This window comes from Theropithecus gelada, chromosome 10, assembly GCF_003255815.1.
Source record: "Theropithecus gelada isolate Dixy chromosome 10, Tgel_1.0, whole genome shotgun sequence".
NCBI lineage: Eukaryota > Metazoa > Chordata > Mammalia > Primates > Cercopithecidae > Theropithecus > Theropithecus gelada.
In genome coordinates this window covers 39,041,499-39,062,813 of record NC_037678.1, presented here as the reverse complement: position 1 = coordinate 39,062,813, position 21,315 = coordinate 39,041,499, and the positions used below count along the sequence as shown (strand labels likewise).

At 57.6% G+C, this 21,315-nt stretch overlaps 1 protein-coding gene across 1 annotated transcript in view; it reads left to right on the top strand.

Annotated features, from left to right (window-relative positions):
• Window positions 1-1,546: 1,546 nt before the first annotated feature.
• RTEL1 (regulator of telomere elongation helicase 1) overlaps window positions 1,547-21,315 on the top strand; it is a 37,165-nt gene continuing 17,396 nt past the window's right edge. Inside the window, exons 1-13 of the mRNA XM_025398373.1 lie at window positions 1,547-1,717; window positions 2,463-2,734; window positions 3,528-3,726; window positions 4,058-4,151; window positions 4,828-4,909; window positions 5,117-5,177; window positions 8,520-8,595; window positions 9,648-9,732; window positions 13,054-13,119; window positions 15,040-15,193; window positions 19,469-19,507; window positions 19,582-19,660; window positions 20,735-20,832. Coding sequence (XP_025254158.1) covers window positions 2,633-2,734; window positions 3,528-3,726; window positions 4,058-4,151; window positions 4,828-4,909; window positions 5,117-5,177; window positions 8,520-8,595; window positions 9,648-9,732; window positions 13,054-13,119; window positions 15,040-15,193; window positions 19,469-19,507; window positions 19,582-19,660; window positions 20,735-20,832 — 1,135 coding nt within the window. The 5' untranslated portion in view covers window positions 1,547-1,717; window positions 2,463-2,632. The remainder of the gene's footprint in view (window positions 1,718-2,462; window positions 2,735-3,527; window positions 3,727-4,057; window positions 4,152-4,827; window positions 4,910-5,116; window positions 5,178-8,519; window positions 8,596-9,647; window positions 9,733-13,053; window positions 13,120-15,039; window positions 15,194-19,468; window positions 19,508-19,581; window positions 19,661-20,734; window positions 20,833-21,315) is intronic.

Here is a 21,315-nt window from a genome sequence, read left to right as displayed (position 1 = left end):
AAAAAAAAAAAAAAAAAAAAAAAAAAAAAAAGAAAGAAAAAAAGAAAAGAAAAAGAGAGGACTTATTCCAGAGGTCGTCCAGAGGAGAAGTGTGTCAATCATTTGTCGAATCTCACACTGCTGTTAAGATACTACCTGAGGCCGGGTGTGATGGCTCACACCTGTAATCCCAGCACTTTGGAGGTCAAGGCAGACGGATCACCTGAGGTCAGGAGTTTGAGACCTCCCTGGCAAACACGGTCAGACTCCATCGCTACTAAAAATATAAAAAATTAGCCAGGCTTAGTGGCGCGCACCTGCAATCCCAGCTACTCGGGAGGCTGAGGCAGGAGAACTGCTTGAACCCAGGAGGTGGAGGTTGCAGTGAGCCAAGATTGTGCCATTGCACTCCAGCCTGGGAAAAAAGAGCCAAAACTCTGTCTTAAAAAAAAAAAAAAAAAATCATGGCATAAGGTGACGTCTATGTTAGTCCCAGTTCCCAGGTCTTACATGGCAGCAGCAGAAAGCGAGAGAGAGAAGGGGAAACTGCCACTTTTAAACCATCCGGTCTCCTGAGCACTCACTATTACGAGAACAGCCTGGAGGAAACTGACCCCATGATCCAATCACCTCCCTCCAGGTTCCTCCCTCCCTCCACACGCGGGGATTACAATTCGAGGTGAGACTTGGGTGGGACACAGAGACGAGCCGTATCAGCACGTATGGGGGGCACTGAAACTTGTGGTGCCCATTCATTCCACAAGCCTGTGTGGCTGGTCTCCTCGTCTTCCACTCCCTGCCAGGTCTCAGACGGGCAGCCCGCGGTTCCTTCACCCGAACAGGCACACGGGGCTGGGTGCCAGTGAGTGCTGGGGCTTCTCCGAGCACTAGCTCACACCCACGAGCATGGGCACGCAGGGCATCGCCTGTGCCGTCCGTGGACATGAAACCCAACCGTGCGCGGTCACGCAGCGCCAGCTTCCTCCTGGGGCCTTCTGGGGCACGGGGGCTGGGGCCGCCTGAGACTAGCATCCCTCACGCTGGGCTGACCCCGCAGAACTGTGCGGGCCTCGCTCTTGGGGTCCGCCCTGCTGCCAGCCAGTGCCGGGTGCTGGGGACTCAGGGAGGCCGCCGGGGCCAGTGCAGGGACAGTGACCCGAGCAGAAGCTGGACAGAGCAGGAGAGGAAGGAGAGGAGGCGGTCAGGGCTCTCAGGAACCGGGTCCTGGGCAAGGGGCAGCCATTTTCAAATTTTCAGGAAAGCGGTCAGCTCACACTTGAGCAGTAAAAAGATGCCTCTGGGGACGAGGCCCGTGCAGCTCTCCGGGCAACGGTGGCGGCTCGGCCTAGAGAGGCGGTAGTGGAACGGAGACCCTGGTGGGGGATGACATCAAGGGAGGAGACGGGCGGAACCCCAGATTTCTGCTGCCTGTGGGCGACGGGAGTGAGGTTCACTGGGCAGGGCAGCCGCACACAGAACGCGCGAACGGCCCCGTAGGCCTGGAGGAGCCGAAGAGCAGGCGGACCCCCTCCGCGGGGGAACAGTTTCCGCCGGGAGCACAAAGCAGCGGACCGGAAGTGGGGGCGGAAGTGCAGTGGGATCAGTGGCGATGCGCGCCTCTGCCCGCGAAGTCTGAACTGGCTGATAGCTGGGGACGCCGTGGCGGCGCTCGACTGCAGTCGGTTGAGTTCCTGAGGGCCCCCGGTTCTGGAAGGTTCGCCCCAGAGACAAGTGAGCAGTGAGTCGCAGTGACTCTGTAAGTGGTTTACTCGAGCGGCTCGTGGGCGCCTTGCGGTTTTCGAAACTACAGCTCCCGGCAGGCCCCGTGCCGCCCTCGGGGCCGCGGGTCGGCGGATTGGCCGCGCTGCATTTTGGGACCTGTAGTTTCTTGCGCTCGTGGGCGCTGGCTGAGCCGATGGCCGGGGCTGGAGGGAAGGGCCGATATTCCGTGTGTCCGCGTCTGGTCTGCTAGTCCCAGTTCCCAAGCGGGACTGAGGCTTAGAGAAGTTGAGTGACTTGCTGAGGGCTGCACGGATTGGCATCCCGGGATACTCTTTCGCTACTTTGGCTGCATCTGGTTGCCCACCAAGGCGGGATGGGGAATGGCCTCCAGCCAGCCAGGAGGGCAGAGGGCTGGAGAGGCAGGGCCGGAGGTTCAGACCCTTCGCTCTGACGTTGTGCCTGGTCAGGCCAGGAGGGGTGCCGCTTGCCTCTCCAGCCCTCACGCTCTTGTGGAAGTCACGGAATTACTGCGGGCGGAACTTGCAGCGCTGTGGGCGTCTCTGCCAGGGAAGGACGGAGTTGTGGGGCGGGAGGATAAGGCAAGGTCCCGCCATTTCGCATCTTTGCCCCGCCAGCTCCTTGAGATGGCATATGCCAGGGTTGCCCTCCGACCCTCTCCACAGGAGGGACTTACAGAAATGCCTGGGAAAGTGGCCCGGTGCCCACAAAGGCTGTCTACAGAGTGTTACTGTCTTTCCCAGGTCTGAGCCATAGGGATTCTCCAAGAGAACCGCGTTGTGTCCCAGTGCACCTGCTCGCATCACTTACCAGGAGTGCCTGAGATCCTAAGATGTTCGGAGTGGTTTTTTCGCACAGACCCGAATAGCCTGCCCCTCAGCCACCCTCTGTGCCGTCCTGAGAAGAGGCTGATATGCCCAAGATAGTCCTGAATGGTGTGACCATAGACTTCCCATTCCAGCCCTACAAATGCCAACAGGAGTACATGACCAAGGTCCTGGAATGTCTGCAGCAGGTAGAGCACAGGCTGGGAGGAAAGGACTGCAGGCAGGTGGAGCTTCAGCTGGGGCTGGGTGTGCGTCCCTCTCCCGACCCATTCCAGCCAGGCCCCTCCAGAGGCAGCCTCTGTCATAAAAAGGGCTGGTGTTCCAGGTGGGGTCAGAGAGAGGATTGACAAGTAAAAACATCATCCTTGAGAGTGACAGACTTAGTGCCTTGGGGGCCTCTGAGGAGCGGCTGGTATTCACGGGTCAGGAGGAAGCATTTCCATCAGAGGGGCAGCCGGTGGCCAGCCTCACTTTGAAGGTTTTTGAACCTTGGGGGTGCAGGGAGGTGGCAGCGGCGCAGGTTGCCTTCTCCTGGGTTCCTTGAGGTGCCCTCTTATACCCGGCTCACACCCCTCCCCTCCCCGAGTTTCCTGCTCAGGTTCCCATCTGAGAGCTCGTATGTAGGACATCAGATAGGACAGCGTAAATGTTTGGATCTGGAAACGCAGAACAGTTTCCTATTTTGAGACTTGACGCCTAATTAGTCTTCTTACTATTTAGACTGAAAAATACTGTCGCATTTCGGGTAACATTCTGCAAATGGTCTGCTGATGGCAGCTGGAGTTGCTTCACGCCCTTTAGGGCAAGAGTGGAAAGTGTCCTGCGGACTTATCCATGGTCCCGTGGGGCTCTCGCCACCTGACAGCGGCCTCTGCATCTGCGAAGAGCTGCCCGCTGGCTGCTGAGGCTTGTCTCAGGGTGGCTTGTGTGGCCTCGCCTCTTCCTGGCTTCCCCGTAACCCTTGCCCCCAACTCCGTTCAGAAGGTGAACGGCATTCTGGAGAGCCCCACGGGCACGGGGAAGACGCTGTGCCTGCTGTGTACCACGCTGGCCTGGCGAGAACACCTCCGAGACACCATCTCTGCCCGCAAGATTGCCGAGAGGGTTCAAGGGGAGCTTTTCCCGAATCAGGCCTTGTCGTCCTGGGGCAACACTGCTGCTGCTGCTGAAGATCCCATAGGTGACCCTAGTTCCCAGGCCTCCCCTGGCCTCCTGTGGGGATGGCTGGCAAGGGATGGTGCCGAGGGTAGGGTGGGCCCACGGGGACTTCTGCCAGCAGAGCTCAAGGAGAATTTTGTAGCTGCCACATAATTTCTCGCCATTGTGGGTATAAACCTAGGGTGGGCTTTTTTGCTGAATTAGGGCATGGCAGGTGTCCACTTCGCCCATTTGTGATAAACAAGTCTCTAGGGTGTCAGATTCTTGGCTGTCTGCAGGGCTGAGTTAGCCGAATGCCACCCGCCTTTGACACGTGAGAACCATGACCTCTGTGCTTGCTTGTGTCTGGGCAGCTTGCTACACGGATATCCCAAAGATCATTTACGCCTCCAGGACCCACTCGCAACTCACGCAGGTCATCAACGAGCTTCGGAACACCTCCTACCGGTGGGTCAGACGAGTTCACGCCTGTCTTGGGGTCCTCGAGAGAACCAGCTTGACGTGGTGCTGGGCCCACAGACCATGCTGTGCTGTAGTGGAGGGGGCAGTCTTTCCAGACGCTCCCCAGAAATGTGCAGTGTGCTGGTGCCCAGGGGTGGGGCGGGGCCTGGGCTGTCTCTAGTGCCCATTACTTGTGAGGAGGCAGCTTTGCATTTGTGTGCTGACCTTGGGCTGGTGTCCTGAGCTCCTTTCAGGTGCTGTTGTGGCAGCTGTGTGGCAGGTCAGGGCCGGCCCCCAGTGTAGCTTTGCACATGAAGTGGGAGGAGGCCCTGCCGCTTGTCAGAGCCCTGCAGAGTCTTGGTGTTCGACAGGGTTCCTGTGGAGGGGCCGATGGCGGGGTGCTGTGGAAGCTGTCGAATCTCGTCCCTCTGTCCAGTTCCCCTGCTTGTCTCCTTGCTCCCTCCTACTCCCGGGCCACGTTCCTATGTCGGGGCCACTCTCCTGCACCCAGACCACGCTCCTACGCCCAGGCCACTCTCCTACGCCCGGACCACATTGCAGTTATGCTGACTTCCTCTGGCTGCCAGTGCTCCTGTGTGTCTCCATACGGCTCACGCTGCGGGACCATGCTGTGGCTGTTGGATGCAGCTCCTCCTCCACCCATAGTGCTCTCTTCCTCCAGGCCTAAGGTGTGTGTGCTGGGCTCCCGGGAGCAGCTGTGCATCCATCCAGAGGTGAAGAAACAAGAGAGTAACCACATGCAGGTGGGCTCCTGGCTCCCGCTCCGGCTCAGGGTTCCGCGAGGCGAGTGCTGCTGGGTATCCAGAGTCCCAGGCTGTGCTCCCACTGGGCTCCCACTGGGGTTCGAAGTTCACTGGGGGACTGCAGGGGAGGGCCTGGTGGGGATGGTGACTGGCTCGGGTCCTTTCTTGGCCATGCTCCAGCCGCGCACTCTGCCCTTCCTCCCGCAGATCCACTTGTGCCGCAAGAAGGTGGCAAGTCGCTCCTGTCATTTCTACAACAACGTGGAAGGTACAGGCAGCTCGGTGGGACCAGGCTCAGGTTGGAGTGCAGCCTCTCAGGGCGTCAGCCTGGTTGTGCTTGCTGGGTGGGGCGGCCAGTGCAGCCATGTACCTGGGCACTGTCTTCTGACTCGGGACCACCCGTGTTAGTGTTCTGTGTGGAAGGGCTCACACAGTGGTCTGAGACAGCCAGCCGGCAGGACTGCCTGTGGCTGGTGCTGGGGCCTTGGATTTTGGGAAGGCTCCCTCCATTTCCGGACGAGAAGGGCTCCCTGCACCTGACTACTGGTGCATACAGCGGCGGTTTTGCTGAACACCTGCTTTGTCTTCGGGGAGCCTGGGGTTTTGTTGCTTGCCCAGCAGCGGGTGCTCCTGTGACCGGCCCTTGTACCATCTTGGGAGGGTGTCCTGGAAGCCGTGTCTGGCCTCCCCCGACCTTGCCGCATGTATCTTTGTCCTGTGCTGACGTTGCAGAGAAAAATTACAGCCCTGAGCGTGACTCCAGGCTGAGTCCTGTGGGTCCGACACGGGAGGCCTTGGGGCCTCTTCAGGAGACGGGATGAGTGAGTGACGGGAGCAGAGCCAGGGCACCTCGCCCTGTGACTGCAGGTGGCCACAGCCTGTGAGGGCCAGGGGTGCTTCTCCACCCACGTGGCTGCCCCTCGGGTATGTCAGGGGCTTCTGGGGCTCTTCACGGGGTCTCAGAGACAGTAGCAGGGTGCGCCCCCGTCGGCTGCCCTTACAGTTTCTGTGACCTGAGGGTGGCATCTGTGCAGTTGGCACGGCCTGAGCTTCTGTGGGATCAGAGTTCCCTTTGTTTCCTGCCTCAGTTGGGGCTCAAGCCTCAGGTGACGTGGCCCTGGAGCACCTAGAAGGCGTCGGCGGTCCTGCGGGCTGCTGTCTGCACTCGTGTTTGCTGAGTGCTCAGTGTGCCAGGACTGAGGACCCTGAAGCTGCTGTTATATTTAGGACGGTGCTCCCCTGGCAGAGACGGAGCCGGGTGGTCCCGCCTGACCCACCACCAGGCGTTTCTGGGCCCTGGAGGGACAGGGTGGGCGGAACTTGGGCCTGCAGGGAGACCTCCGCTTACTGGAGGCTTGTGCTGTGTTGCTGGAGGCATCTTCTGTGTTGCTTCTTGTTTGCTGTGTCTTTTGTTCTGGTGGCACCAAGGACCTCCAGTCACCTTGATGTGTGGTTGTCCAGGCCTTTTTGGTGGTCCTGAGAAGGGGCTCTGAGGGGCTCTGCCTCTGCCGCCAGGTTCCCTGATGGAAGCTGCCCACTCGTCCTGGTGGTGCCCACAGGACGTGACTCTGGGACGGGAGGGCAGATGTGCTGTTGGAGATTCTCAGCCCGTCGTCATTTCCAAAGTCCTCACCCGCATTTCTGGGACAGGACAGGAGTGCCTGCTGGGTGTCCCCGGTCCCATGCAGCGGGGGTCCTTGGGATAGTGTGGAACGCTGAGTGTGGGCCTGTCCGGCGGTGGTCCTGGACAAGGGTAGCAGCCCTGTGGCCGCTGGGCCTGGTGCCTGGTGCCTAGCGGGGAGGCCGCTGACCGCCTCCTGTGCTGCTTCCATCCGTGTCAGGCCTCTGGGTGTTGGGCGCCCATCTGTCTCCCCCCAGGCCTGTGGGATCAGTCCAAGAAGACTCAATCCAGCCCCAGCCTGTCGCCCTTGGCTTGGGCTCTCACTGCCCGACCTGGCAGGAGGTTGCCTAGCGGTGAACCTTTGCATCCCGTCTGCCCCCTGGACAGGCTCTGAGGGGGTGTCTGCAACACCTGTGCCAGCCTGGGCATCTTTTTTTTTTTTTCTTTTGAGACGAAATCTCGCTCTGTCACCCAGGCTGGAGTGCAGTGGCGCGATCTCAGCTCACTGCAAGCTCCACCTCCCGGGTTCACGCCATTCTCCTGCCTCAGCCTTCCGAGTAGTTGGGACTACAGGTGCCCGCCACCATGCCCGGCTAGTTTTTTGTGTATTTTTTTAGTAGAGATGGGGTTTCACCATGTTAGCCAGGATGGTCTCGATGATCTGACTGCGTGATCCGCCCGCCTCGGCCTCCCAAAGTGCTGGGATTACAGGCTTGAGCCACCGCGCCCGGCCAGCCTGGGCATCTTTAGAGTGGGCTGCAGCTCCTGGAGGGGTCTGAGAGGAAGGAAGGCAGGTATTTTGTGAATGAAGAGACAGCTAGAGAGCTGGCACCCTTCCTGGCCTGCGTCCTGTGAGGACTGTGGTTGGGGACAGCAAGCTTGGGGTCAGCCTGGGGAAGAGCCTCTGGGAGGCCCCTGCCCCTTGTCCCCCTTCCCCTTGCAGCTCCTGTCCTCGCCCCGCCCTCAGCTCTCTGCCAGGGAAGGTTTGGCAAGTGCCGCTGTGCGGCAGTGCGTGCTGATTGGCTGGTCGTTGCTATGGTGCCGCTCAGGGATATGCTTTTCCTCCCCTGCCTTCCCTGCTATCCCTGGGAGCGTCTGGAGTTGAGTCATCGCTGGTGTGTGTGTGAGTGTGTGTGTGTATGTGCCCATGTGTGCTTCTGGCCTCTGCAGCTGAGTCCTGGCTCTCAGGGGGCCTGGCACCTCCCGGGGACGGGCACAAAGCAGCCATGATGGAGCCGGGAGCTGGGGAAGGCCCCATTGCCCCACGCGGCTGCCCTAAGACTCTGGGGTGCTTGTTGGAAGAGGTCCCTGCTTCTGTCTGTGTTTAAGCAGCTCCCTAAGGAGTTCTTGTGGTTCCAGTTTGGGGGCCTGTGCTGTGGAGGTGAGGGAGGGGCAGGACCCCCCAACTCCCTGAAGCCTTTTCTGCCCTGGTCCTCTCAGCCAGCATAGGCAGGGCCCTTTCCCAGGGCTGCCATGCTGCAGAGGGGAGCGGGCCACCATGTAGCCTAGGAAAACCTGACGTTCCTTTTGCTGGCAGTTCTGGGCCTGTTGTGGTTGGCAGGGAAGCTGAGCCACGGTGCTAATCACAGGGGCACCTCCGGGATTTTTGGGAGATGCCTCTGTGGGCTGGGGCGATACGCTGAGGGGCTGTTCTTCCCTGCCCTGAGGAGGGCTGAGTGTAGCCGTCACCCCTGTCCTGTCTTGGGCTGTCTCAGGGAGGATGCATAGAACCCTCGGAACCCTGCTGGCCCCTGTCTGATCCACCCTCAACCTCAGGCCTTCTAGGGGCACAGGAGGGCTCCGTCGGGATCACTTCGGGTGGGGGCCTCCCTTGGACACCTGAGACCCTCAATGGGTGCTTTGTGGCACGTTCATGATTTGGGCGAGGGGCACCCAGCCCTGCCTGCCGTGTAGGAGCTGTTCTGTCCTGGGCATCCCTCTGTGGTTGGGACCCGGAGGGTGTGTGTTTACCCCGCCTCACACCTGCAGAGAAAGGCCTGGAGCAGGAGCTGGCCAGCCCCATCCTGGACATCGAGGACCTGGTCAAGAGCGGAAGCAAGCACAGGTGAGACCCCTCAGTGAGGCCACGACCACTGTCCTTCCATGGCCCAGCTCTCCTGTGACCTGTGGAGGCCCAGATATGTTTCTTCTCTTTTCTTTGTTCCTTTCTAAGTCGTGAAACTAACCACCGTTTAGTGTGAGAAAGTTGAAGCAGCTCTGAGGAACGTAGAGTAAAAAGCGAAAACCGCCTCCCTCTTCCCTGGCCGTCAGCCACCCCAGGAGCCACCGTGGAGCGGGGACAGAGCCCTGCAGGCTCGTGTCTGTGTGGAAGCATGCACAGTTTTGTCTGCACAGACTGTTCTGCAGTTTGCTGTTTTCACTCAGCATTGTGGATAGCTTCCCATGCTGGTGCTGGTCGTCCGGCTTCGTTCTTCTGAGGACAGCAAATATGTCCTTTGTCCACCTCTTTTATAGTTTCAGAGATTTAAGTTATAATAAAGCTTTTCTTATATTCAGGGGGAGAGTTCCTGTCCCTCTTTTTTTTTTTTTTGAGGCAGAGTCTCGCTCTGCTGTCCAGGCTGGAGTGCAGCGTCGTGATCTTGGCTCGCTGCAGTCTCAACCTCCGAGGCTCAAGTGATTCTCTCAGCTCAGCCTCCCAAGTAGCTGGGACTGCAGGCATGCACCACCACGCCTGGTTAATTTTTGTATTTTTTGTACGGACAGGGTCTCACTCTGTTGCTCAGTCCAGTCTCGAACTCCTGAGCTCAAGAGTTCCACCCGCCTCGGCCTCCCAAAGTTCTGGGATTCCAGGCGGGAGCCACCACGCCCGGCCCAGCTCGGCTTTGCTTTAGTGGTTCTGTGCTGTGTTTGTTTCTGATGACGCCTATCCAGGAACAGGGTTGGTTTTTCTTTTCCATCGAGTTTTTAAAGAGATGATGATTTACATGGTTTAAAATTCATGTGGACTCCCCGTCCATCCCAGACAGCGGCTTCCCACCTGGACCCCATGCTCAGGATTAGGGCTCCTTCCGGGTCAGAAGACGTGGTGGCCCCGGCCTTGGGTCACCGTCCCCTGCACGGGGTGCTCACAGCATCTTCCCCTCTCCTCGTTCCCAGGGTGTGCCCTTACTACCTGTCCCGGAACCTGAAGCAGCAAGCCGACATCGTCTTCATGCCGTACAATTACTTGTTGGATGCCAAGGTGGGGGCTCAGTCTGCGTAGCTGACAACAACTGATGTCCAGGGGGGTTCCTGGGCTTGGGAAAGGCCGTCCGAGCCTTTGCTGCTGCAGGGACTTAGAGCAGCAAGCCTAGGTGGGAGAACTCACCTCTGTCACTGGGCAGGGGCTCAACCTGGCCAGACACACTTGTGATCACCCCCAGGCCCTGGGTCAGTTGTTCTGAGCAATCTGGGAGTGGGCAGGCTGGTGGGAGTGAGGAGAGGCCTCCAGGCTGTGGTCCACAGGCCAGTACCCACTCTTGATCCTGACAGCTCAGGTTCTCTCCTTCACGTCCGATCACAGGAAGCAAAGCACTGAGAACACGGGAAGCCCCCTCACTCCCCTCCTCCCAGCCCCACGCTCACTCTCCCTCCATGTGCCCAGCCCCACACTCACTCCCCCCCATGCCCGGCCCCACACTCACTCCCCCCCATGCCCGGCCCCACACTCCCCCCACCAACCCCACACTCACTCCCCCCCATGCCCGGCCCCACACTCACTTCCCTCCTCGTAGCCTGTACTCACCCACATGCTGTTGTGCCCCACACTTTTTATTTAGTGCAGGTGGGATCACGCCGCGGGTCAGTGACTTGTGTTCACGTGGCGATGACGTGGTGACGCTTCCACATCCCTCCGTTGGTTCGCTCATTCTCAGGGTGTATATTTATCAAGAGCCCATCGTGCTGGGGGCTGTTCCAGGCATAGCAAGACTGGCTTCATTCATGTGGAGCTTTGATTCTAGTGGTGGGGACAGGTAGACAGCAGAAGAGTAAGCCCGTGAGCCGACGAGACTGAAGAGAAGTAGAGCAGAGGGAGGAGGTGGAGACAGAGCCGAGTGGGCAGGGCCCAAGTGCGATGTCGGCAGGAGATGGGGAACGCTGATGGGTCTGAGCGGAGCCCTAGCAGGTGCAGCAGAGCAAGGGAGGAGGCTGGGGGCCGACTCCTGGGCCGTGATTGTAGAACCCCACGGAGAGCTGGTGAGGTTTGCCGTGGTTGTGGTGAGGTTTGCCATCGTTGTGGTGAGGTTTGCCGTGGTTGCGGGTGACTCGGTGCTTTGAGCCGTGGCTGCCCCTGGAAACCACCTGGAGAGCTTCTAACCCAACCAGGCCCTTCCCTGGGACAATTCTGTCACAGCTAGTAAGCTAAGTCCAACACTTTCACGGAAACACAGAATATCTAAAACGGCACGATGACCGTGAAGAACAGAGCTGGAGGACTCACCTCACTGGTTTCAAGACTCCTCTAAAGCTGCAGGAGTGGAGGTGGAGACGGCTCAGCTCAGGCACAGGCCTGCAGGCCGTGGAGAAGGCAGCAAGCTCCAGCTGACCCACACGCTTGCGGTCATTGTTTTTTTTTTTTCAGTTGGAATCTCGCTCTGTCACCCCGGTTGGAGTGCAGTGGCACCATCTCGGCTCACTGCAGCCCCCACCTCCTGGGTTCAAGTGATTCTCCCACATCAGCCTCCCGAGTCGCTGGGATTACAGGCGTGCGCCACCACTCGCTGCCCGTGGTGATTGTTTTTTGACAAATGCGCCAGTGTAATGAGAGAGGAAATGAAGGTTGATTTTTGGTTTTCTGAAAAAGTGGTGCTAAGAACAGCTAGGTATCTGTTTGGAAAACAGTGAATCTTAATTCTTGCTTTACTCTATATAAACCTAAATGTAAAAGCTAAACTAAAAGTTATAGAAAGAAACGTGGGGGAGGTCTCTGCAACTCTGGGGTAGGCAAAGATTTCTTAGTGTGGATACACAAGGCACTAGCCATGAAGAAAAACATTAAAATTTGGATTTCACCAAAATTTAAAGCTTCAACCCTTTAGAAGACTTGAGAAAATTAAAGAGCAGTTATAGAAAGAGAGAAAATACTTCTGTCTTTCAGAGGACTTAAAAAACATTTTTCAGCCCTCCTCTTATTTTAAAGGATCTCTGACCAGAGTATGTAAAATTCTCTCATAACTAAGCAAAAAACCCAGTTAACCAGTGAGAAAGGATCTGCACAGACGTTTCACCAAGATGGATGGAGTGGCCAGTTGGGCACATGGAAGGACGCCCAGCATCTCCAGTCACAGGAGAAGGCAGATTAAAGCCACGGGGAGCCGGCACTACGGTCCCACTAGCATGCTGAAATTCAGAAGCCTGAGTGTGGCACGAGGAGGTGGAACAGCTGGATCTCATCCATTGCTCCTGAGCTGTGAAGCTGTGTAGCCACTCCACAAACACGTGTGGCGAACAGCCGAACCGGGAGAAGGGAAGACGTGTTCAAAGATTTGTGTGTGGCCAGGCTCAGTGGCTCACACCTGTAATCCCAGAACTTTAGGGGCCAAGGCTCAGGGATCGCTTACACCCAGGAGTCTGAGACCAGCCTGGGCAACATAGGGAGACCCCATCTCAAAAAAAAAGAAAAAAGAAAAAAAAAGACTTCAATGTGCAAGTTTACCAGAGCTTTGTTTACAGTTGCCAGAACTGGGAAGCCGCCCACGTGAGTCCATCCACTGGTGAATGGACAAACCGTGGTTCGCAAACCCCAACAGCAGCCGCGGGCATGGGCTGTGGTCACACAGCAGCAGGGAGCCAGTGAGTCTCAGATGTGCTAACCCAGAGGCCAACTGAGGAGGACCTGCTGTTTTTTGTTTTTTGATTTTTGTTTTGAGACAGAGTCTTGCTCTGTGGTGCAGGCTGGAGTGCAGTGGTGCAATCTCGGCTCACTGCAACCTCTGCCTCCCAGATTAAAGCGATTCTCCTGCCTCAGCCTTCTGAGTAGCTGGGGTTACAGGTGCCCACCACCACGCCCGGCTAATTTTTGTGTTTTTAGTAGAGATGGGGTTTCACCATGTTGGTCAGGCTGGTCTCGAACTCCTGACCTCGTGATCCGCCTGCCTCGGCCTCCCACAGTGCTGGGATTACAGGTGGGAGCCACCGCGCCCGGCCTGGAGTTGGGTTTGTAAATCTCCCTGAGTGGGGCCAGGGCAGAGAACTGCTGGGTCTGGGTCTTCCTGGCTCCTGTGGTCTGTGGCTGGCTGACTGCGGTGGCCGGGGGCTCCCAGGACGTCGTGGCCGTCCGTCTTGCTGAGCGTGGCGCGTGCCTTTCCATGCCGCGCGTGAGCGTCTCCCAGCGTGGCGAGCTGCTGCTTCGGGTGGGGCAGTGTTGCCAGGTTGCCATCCAGATCTGGCCTCTCCTCTCCACGTCGCCGGCGGTGTTTGTCATCGGCACTTGCGATGTTTGATGCCGGCCGCACGTGCCTTGGTTTCCCTCCTTCCTGCCCCTGTGAGCTCCAGCACCGTGTCCCTTCTCTTCCTCCTGTAGAGCCGCAGAGCACACAGCATTGACCTGAAGGGGACGGTCGTGATCTTTGACGAAGCTCACAATGTGGTGAGTCTCCACTGCCTCCTAAACGCCTCCTGTTTCTTCAAGAGCAGCGCAAACCTTTCTGGAGGGGCTCTGGCCAAACCCTTGCAGCCCTCGGCGCCCAGGACTGAGGACTGAGCACCCCAGGAGCTTCTGCACCCCGTCCCACTCTGATCCAATGCCTCTGCTGGGGCTGGAGACTGGCCAGCTGGGCCAGGGACCTGCCCCTCGGTCGCAGGGCCCCCACAGGCCGCTCCCCAGACCCCTTCCCTCCAGCCAGCTAGGGGTCAGCCTGGGCCAGGGATGTCTCCTCTGCCCTCGGCTTCTGTCACCAGGGCAGCAGCAGGCGTGTGGTCTCGCCTGCGGTGTCTCTGCCCTTCCAGCCACATGGCCTGAGGCTGAGGCAGAATTGCTTGAACCCTGGAGGTGGAGGCTGCAGTGAGCCAGGATCACACCGCTGCACTCCAGCCTGGGTGACAGAGTGGGATTCTGTGTCAAAAAAAAAAAAAAAATGTTGACTGGGCGCAGTAGGTCATGCCTATAATCCCAGCACTTTGGGAGGCCGAGGCAGGCGGATCATGAAGTCAAGAGATCAAGACTATCCTGGCTAACATAGTGAAACCCTATTTCTACTGAAAATACAAAAATATTAGCTGGGCGTGGTGGTGGGCGCCTATAGTCCCAGCTACTCAGGAGGCTGAGGCAGGAGAATTGCTTGAACTCGGGAGGTGGAGGTTGTAGTGAGCCAAGATCACACTATTGTACTCTAGCCTGGTGACAGCGAGACTCCGTCTCAAAAAAAAAAAAAAAAAAAAAAAAATTGGCAACTCCAGTGAAATAATTGTTTGTTTTTTGAGACAGGGTCTCATTCTGTCGTCCAGGCTGGAGTTCAGTGGTGTGATCTTGGTCCACTGCAACCTCCACCTCCTGGGCTCAAGCCATCCTCCTACTTCATCCTCCCAAGTAACCGGGACTACAGGTGCACACCACCACGCCTGGCTAATTTTTGTATTTTTTGTAGAGATGGGGTTTTGCATCATTGCCCAGGCTGGTTTTGAACTCCTGAGCTCAAGTGATCTGTCCACCTCAGCCTCCCAAAGTGCTGGGATTACAGGTGTGAGCCGCTGCGCCTGGCCTGAAATAATCGTTTCTCAATATTGGTGTGGGCCAGACAGTCGTGTTTGGACCTGCTTGTGGCCTGGCCTTAGAGACCCCAGGGCGTGGCTTTGGGGACTTGGCTGTCAGCCTCCTGTGCCTTCTGCACCCCAACCCCATTCCTGCTTTCTGGAACCCCCGATCCTATCCTGCTCTGTGGTGATCCGGGTGATTTGGGCTCCCGATCCTATCCTGCTCTGTGGTGATCCGTGTGATTCGGGCTCCTGATCCTATCCTGCTCGGTGGTGATCCCGGTGATTCAGGCCCCCGATCCTATCCTGCTCTGTGGTGATCCACGTGTGCTCGGGCTCCTGATCCTATCCCGCTCTGTGGTGATCTGCGTGATTCGGGCTCCCGATCCTGTCCTGCTCTGTGGTGATCCGGGTGATTCAGGCTCCTGATACCTATCCTGCTCTGTGGTGATCCCGGTGATTCGGGCCCCTGATCCTATCCTGCTCTGTGGTGATCCCGGTGATTCCGGCTCCCGATCCTGTCCTGCTCTGTGGTGATCCCGGTGATTCGGGCCCCCAATCCTATCCCGCTCTGTGGTGATCCGGGTGATTTGGGCTCCTGATCCTATCCTGCTCTGTGGTGATCCGTGTGATTCAGGCTCCTGATCCTGTCCTGCTCGGTGGTGATCCCAGTGATTTGGGCCCCTGATCCTATCCTGCTCTGTGGTGATCCGTGTGATTTGGGCTCCTGATCCTATCCTGCTCTGTGGTGATCCCGGTGATTTGGGCTCCCGATCCTATCCTGCTCTGTGGTGATCTGGGTGTGCTCGGACTCCAGGAGAAGATGTGTGAAGAATCAGCGTCCTTTGACCTGACCCCCCATGACCTGGCTTCAGGACTGGACGTCATAGACCAGGTGCTGGAGGAGCAGACCAAGACTGCGCAGCTGGGCGAGCCCCACCCGGAGTTCAGCACAGACTCCCCCAGCCCAGGTGCGTTCATAGCCAGGCTGCTTGGTCCTGAGGCCTGCGCTGCTGCAGGGGGCAGCCTGCCCTGTGGCTGTGTGTGGTCGGCCTGGGCACTGTCTGTTCAGGCTGGCACTGCAGGGCACCCACTTCTCTCAGAGGCTTCTCGGGTGTGAATTGTTTGGGGTCCTGTAGGCTGTGGAAGGGCTGGTATCGTTCAGTAGTTCTGGTATTTTCCGAAGACCTATGTCTTCTCCCAGCCAGTGTCAACTTGGCCTCTACTGTGTAAAATTAGAGAACTATACTTTGTGAAGCTGAGATGGGAGCATCGCTTGAGGCCAGGAGTTCGAGACCAGCCTGGGCAACATAGCGAAACCTCGCCTCTACCAAAAAATTAGCCAGGTGTGGTGGTATGGTCCTGTGGTCCTGTGGTCTGAGCTTTTCTGGAGGCTGAAGTGGGAGGAGCTCTTGAGCCCGGGAGGCAGAGCTTGCCCCAGATGGCTCCACTGTACTCCAGCCTGGGCGACAAGAGTGAGGCTGTCTCCAAAAAACAAACAAACAAAAAAAAAGTAAAACTATATTCACTGTAAGGGCATTTTACGTGTTTAAATGACCCACACATCGGGCCTGCATCACTTGCTGTGCCCGTAGGTTCCTTCCCAGTGTTCGTCCAGAGGCGTATTTCCACACAGTGCTAGTCACGGCGTACGTGGAAAACACGGAAACCCCCGTGGATGTGGTCGGTTGGTCTATACTGTCTGTGTTTTCTTCCTTTCTTTTTTTTTTTGAGATGGAGTTTCACTCTTGTTGCCCAGGCTGGAGTGCAATGGTGCGATCTTGGCTCACTGCAACTTCCTCCTCCCAGGTTCAAGTGATTCTCCTGCTTCAGCCTTCCAAGTAGCTGGGACTACAGGCGCGCGCCACCACGCCCAGCTAATTTTGTATTTTTTTTTTTTTTTTTTTTTTTTTGAGATGGAGTCTTACTGTGTCGCCCAGGCTGGAGTGCAGTGGCCGGATCTCAGCTCACTGCAAGCTCCGCCTCCCGGGTTCACGCCATTCTCCTGCCTCAGCCTCCCAAGTAGCTGGGACTACAGGCGCCCACCACCTCACCCGGCTAGTTTTTTGTATTTTTTAGTAGAGACGAGGTTTCACCGTGTTAGCCAGGATGGTCTCGATCTCCTGACCTCGTGATCCGCCCGTCTCGGCCTCCCAAAGTGCTGGGATTACAGGCTTGAGCCACCGCACCCGGCCCTAATTTTTTTTTTTTTTTTTTTTTTTTGAGACAGAGTCTCGCGCTGTGTCACCCAGGCTGGAGTGCAGTGGTGATCTCGGCTCACTGCAAGCTCCGCCTCCCAGGTTCACGCCATTCTCCTGCCTCAGCCTCCGAGTAGCTGGGACTACAGGCGCCCGCCACCACGCCCGGCTAGTTTTTTGTATTTTTAGTAGAGACGGGGTTTCACCATGTTAGCCAGGATGGTCTCGATCTCCTGACCTCATGATCCACCCGCCTCGGCCTCCCAAAGTGCTGGGATTACAGGCTTGAGCCACCGCGCCCGGCCTCACCCGGCCCTAATTTTGTATTTTTAGCAGAGTCAGGGTTTCTCCATGTTGGCCAGGCTGGTCTCAAACTCCAGGTGATCCGCCCACCTCGGCCTCCTGAAGTGCTGGGATTCCAGGCGTGAGCCACCGCGCCCGGCCTGTGTCCGTGTTTTCTGCGTGGCCTCTGTAAACAGCTGACTAGGAGTCTGCGAGTATCTTCATTGGTTCCGCTGTGACTTGCGTGTGAGCATCTCCAGCATCAGCTTTCCTCATTTTCCTTTGAAATCGCACATGTGGACGGACACCATGGGAACCCTGGACCCTGGGCAGCCTCGTCCTCACCCTTCTCACCAGGGTGGCTGCTTGGGAGAGAGTGAGTTTGCGAACTTGGCATTTGTTCTGGCTTTAGGATCTGTTTATATATATACATATATTTAAGTGACAAGGTCTGATTCTGTTGCCCAGGCTGGAATGCGGTGGCGCGATCTTAGCTCCCTGTAGCCTCAGCCTCCTGGACTCGTGGGGTCTTCCCGTCTCAGCCTCTTAAAGCACCGGGACCACAGGCGGTCGCCACTGCCATCGGATCTCAAGGCTGCCACGCAGGGCGCTGCAGTAGGGGAAGGGGTTCCTGGGACTTTGAACGCTCCACCTCCCTCTTCTCCACAGTCCCCCAACCCCACCTCTAACTGGGAGTGGATGGCCACCTCTTTCCATCCTTTGCCTGGCGCAGGGTGGGGAGAGTGACAGGTCTCCTTCCCGCATCTCGGCAGCTGCCCTTTCGTCGGTTATATGACGTGGGAGAGACACCGGCCACCTCCAGGGCTGTGTGAACACCGCCACAGGGGCCTTCTCCACTCTTCAGTTTTGTTAGTTACTTGATGTGCAGGGCTTTTCGTTGTAACTAGTGGGGGACGTGTGGTGAGGGGGGCTTCTGCCGTCTCATTCAGGACCGGAACTTCAGTTTTCATCACTATTTGTCCTCCTACGCCTTTGGAGATGGGGTCTTGCTCTGTTACCCAGGCTGGAGAGCAGTGGTGCCATCAGGGCTCACGGCAGCCTCCTCCTCCTGCAGCCTCCGCCTCTTGGGCTCATGCGATCCTCCTGCCTCGGCCTCCCAAACTCCTGGGACTACTACAGACGTGCGTCACCGTGCTTGGCAGGGTTCATTCTTTTCCTCACACTTTATTTATTGGAGAGCCCGGTAGAGCGCCCGGTTTGCACGATCCGGTTGTTGAGACGTTGAGAGGAACCCTGCGGAGTCTGAATCTGGGTGTGGGAGGGGCAGTCACACGAGTTCCCCGGTGTCCTCGTCTCCTCCGCACTTAGGTGCCCTTAGGTGGCTTGAGGACCCCAGTTAGACTGGGGCCCCCCTTTGCCTGGCTCCAGGCGGGATGTCCTCTCTCAGGAGGCTCAGTATCTGCTTTCCAGTTCCTTCCGATGTTAACGTTGTTGCTGAACACCTGACTCTTGTTGATTATTGGGGGATTGCAAGACGGTAGTGTGCCAATTCTGTCGCTTAGTCAGTTAGCAGGAATAATCTAGCACCATGCTCTGCATCGCATCAGCCGTGTGGTGATCCTATTCACACAGGAAAGGCGGGATAAATGCTGGCTGTGGGCCGGGTGTGCTGTCCCACATCTGTAATCCCAGCACTTTGGGAGGCCAGGGCGGTCGGATCACGAGGTCAGAGATTGAGACCATCCTGGCCAACATGGTGAAACCCCGTCTCTACTAAAAATACAAAAAAAACCCCAAAACATGAGTGGGCCGTGGTGGCGCGTGCTTGTAATCCCAGCTGCTGGGGAGACTGAGGCAGGAGAATCACTTGAACCCGGGGGGCGGAGGTTGCAGAGAGCTGAGATCGCGCCACTGCACTCCAGCCTCACAACAAAGCGAGACTGTCTCAATAATCAATCAGTCAATCAATCAGACGTCATCAGTGAATGTATGAGAGCGCGTAGGGATTGGTCCTGCTCCGCGCGCCACCCTGAATCTCACTCCTGACCTCCGTTCTCCACCTCGAGGTGTTTTCATGTGGGCCCGTGTGTCTTGACCCCGGCAGTTGTGGCCTCTTTGCTGTCTGGGAGTCACACTCATGTCCTGCTCCAGACCTGGAATCAGCCAAGTCTCCAAGAAGCTCTGGTTTCTTTTCCTGCAAGGTGGTATTTCAGGACCCACGGTGCGGCAACAGGCTGGTCATGGTTACTGGGTTGGTCATTGTTACTGGGTGTTTTTGTGGAGATACATCCATACGCACAGATGTGTTCATAAATGTTAACTCTGAAGGTAAACCACCCGGCCGGGAACAAGGGCTCACCGGTAATCCCAGCACTTTGGGAGACCGAGACAGTTGGATGACCTGAGGTCGGGAGTTTAAGACCAGCCTGGGCAACATGGTGAAACCCCATCTCTACTAAAAACACAAAAATTAGCCAGGTGTGGTGGCACACGCTGGTAGTCCCAGCTAGTTGGGAGACAGACACGCTGGAACCTGGGACACGGAGGTTGCAGAGAGCAGAGATAGTGCCGCTGCACCCCAGCCTGGGTGACAGGGTGACACCCTGTCTCAAAAATAAATAGATAAATAAAGGGAAAATGCCTTCTCTTGGTGTCTCCAGTTTGGACTGGCTGGCATGGGTTCTGGTAGCCTCTTCCCCCATGGTTGCGTCCTTTTTTCCATGTCGGGAATCCTGGTTCTCAAGGGCGGGGTTGTTGGTCTGAGTGTGACACAGACTGTGCCTTTGCTGCCTTTCTCTTGCCCAGGGCTGAACATGGAGCTGGAAGACATTGCAAAGCTGAAGAGTAAGTGCTGCCCTCCCCACCTTCTTGCGGCTGGGTGGGGCCTCCCCCTGATGCCTCCTCAACCCGACCTGCAGTGATCCTGCTCCGCCTGGAGGGGGCCATCGATGCCGTTGAGCTGCCTGGAGACGACAGTGGTGTCACCAAACCAGGGAGGTGAGAGGCGAGGAGCCAGCTGCTTCACTGCAGGTCCAGCCTAGAGCTAGAGATAGGCCGTGGTGCAGTCCTGGGCTGTCCCACCACTGAGGCCTGTTTTCAGGCCCGTTTTCCCTTTTTGAGACCTGGTAGGAGCGCCCGGTTTGCATGATCTGGTTGTTGGGACGTTGAGAGGAATAGCACACGCATCCACGAAACAGCACACGCATCCACGAAACAGCACACGCATCCACGGAACAGCACACGCATCCACGGAACAGCGCACACCCCCACAGAACAGCACACACCCCCCCCCACGGAACAGCACACACTCGCATGCGGAGCCGCTGGGTTTCCTGCAGTTTCTCCTCCTCCAGGCCTTTCCCTGGACCTCCTCAGGTGCCTGTTAGAATGAGACCTTCTTGTTAGGACGATGAGTGTCCCAGCCACCACCTCTTTTGGACTCCGGGAGGCCCGGAACATTCTGAAGGCTCCATGGGTCTCCTGTCTTCTCCGCGGCCAGGGCAGCAGCGTTTGTTGTCTGTCCTGCAGGCAGATGAGGGTCAGGCCTGGGGCCTGTGTGGGGCGCCACTGAGTGCACAGCCGCTGAGGCGAGCGTGTTCTGCCTGAGCGCCGACCTTGTGGCGACTCCCAGTTGCTTCCAGGTGGAGCCAGTGTCCTCAGCGTAATGCTCAAGGCTCTGGCGTGGCTCCTCGGCCACCCTGCACCCCCAGGGGCCCCTCCTGTAGCTTCTGCTGCCGCCATCACTGTCACTCTCCCAAGGCTTTGGGGACTCTGCCCAGAGCTGCTGCCTCCCAGAAGCCCCTGACGACCCCCCGGCGACCCCATCCCTCCCCTCTGATGACGGCCTCTGCCCTGAGGCTTCTTTTCCTTGGTGCTGTTCTCGTGCTGGCCAGGCCTCCTCTTCCCATCTGGAGGCTCCTGAGGGCAGAGGCCTCTCACCCCCAATGCCGGCGTCCCCTGGAGGGCTCAGTTTGTTTCCGAGGGAAGGAAACCCACAGTTGTTGCCTTCAATTCCCAAAGCTGCAGCCTGATCCCCCGTCCAGGCTCGAGCCTGCCTTCTTCTCCTCGCAGCTACATCTTTGAGCTGTTTGCTGAAGCCCAGATCACGTTTCAGACCAAGGGCTGCATCCTGGACTCGCTGGACCAGATCATCCAGCACCTGGCTGGACGTGAGTGCTGGGGCGGGGTCTTTGGTGTGGGCAAACGTGGCGTAGGGGGTGCAGCAGGCCTCCATCCTGGCAGTCAGGGCTCGCCTGGCCATCACCTGGCCGTCAGCAGGAACAGGCTCACAGAACCTCACCTTCTGATCGGGGCGTGGAGGCGTTAGTGCCGGTTGCCCACTGCCGTAGAGCCTGTCCCAGTTCTGCAGCTGGCGGCTTCGTCCTGCAGACTCATCCCATTATTCCCCTTTTAAGGAAGAGCAGCCCAAGGCCCTGGCTGGGTTGTGGGGCCTCTGGCTTCTCCACACACCCCGATTCTGCCTCTACAGAGCTGTGGGGTCCAGAGGCTTTGCCCAGAGGCAGTGTCGTCATGGGCCGCTCTGGTTTGAGATGCCGGCCCGCCGGGGCCTCTGCTGTGCTCCCAGGTGCTGGGGAGGGCGGCTCTTGCTGCTTCAAACCTTAGGTGACCATAGAGCCTCTTTTCAAGTTCCA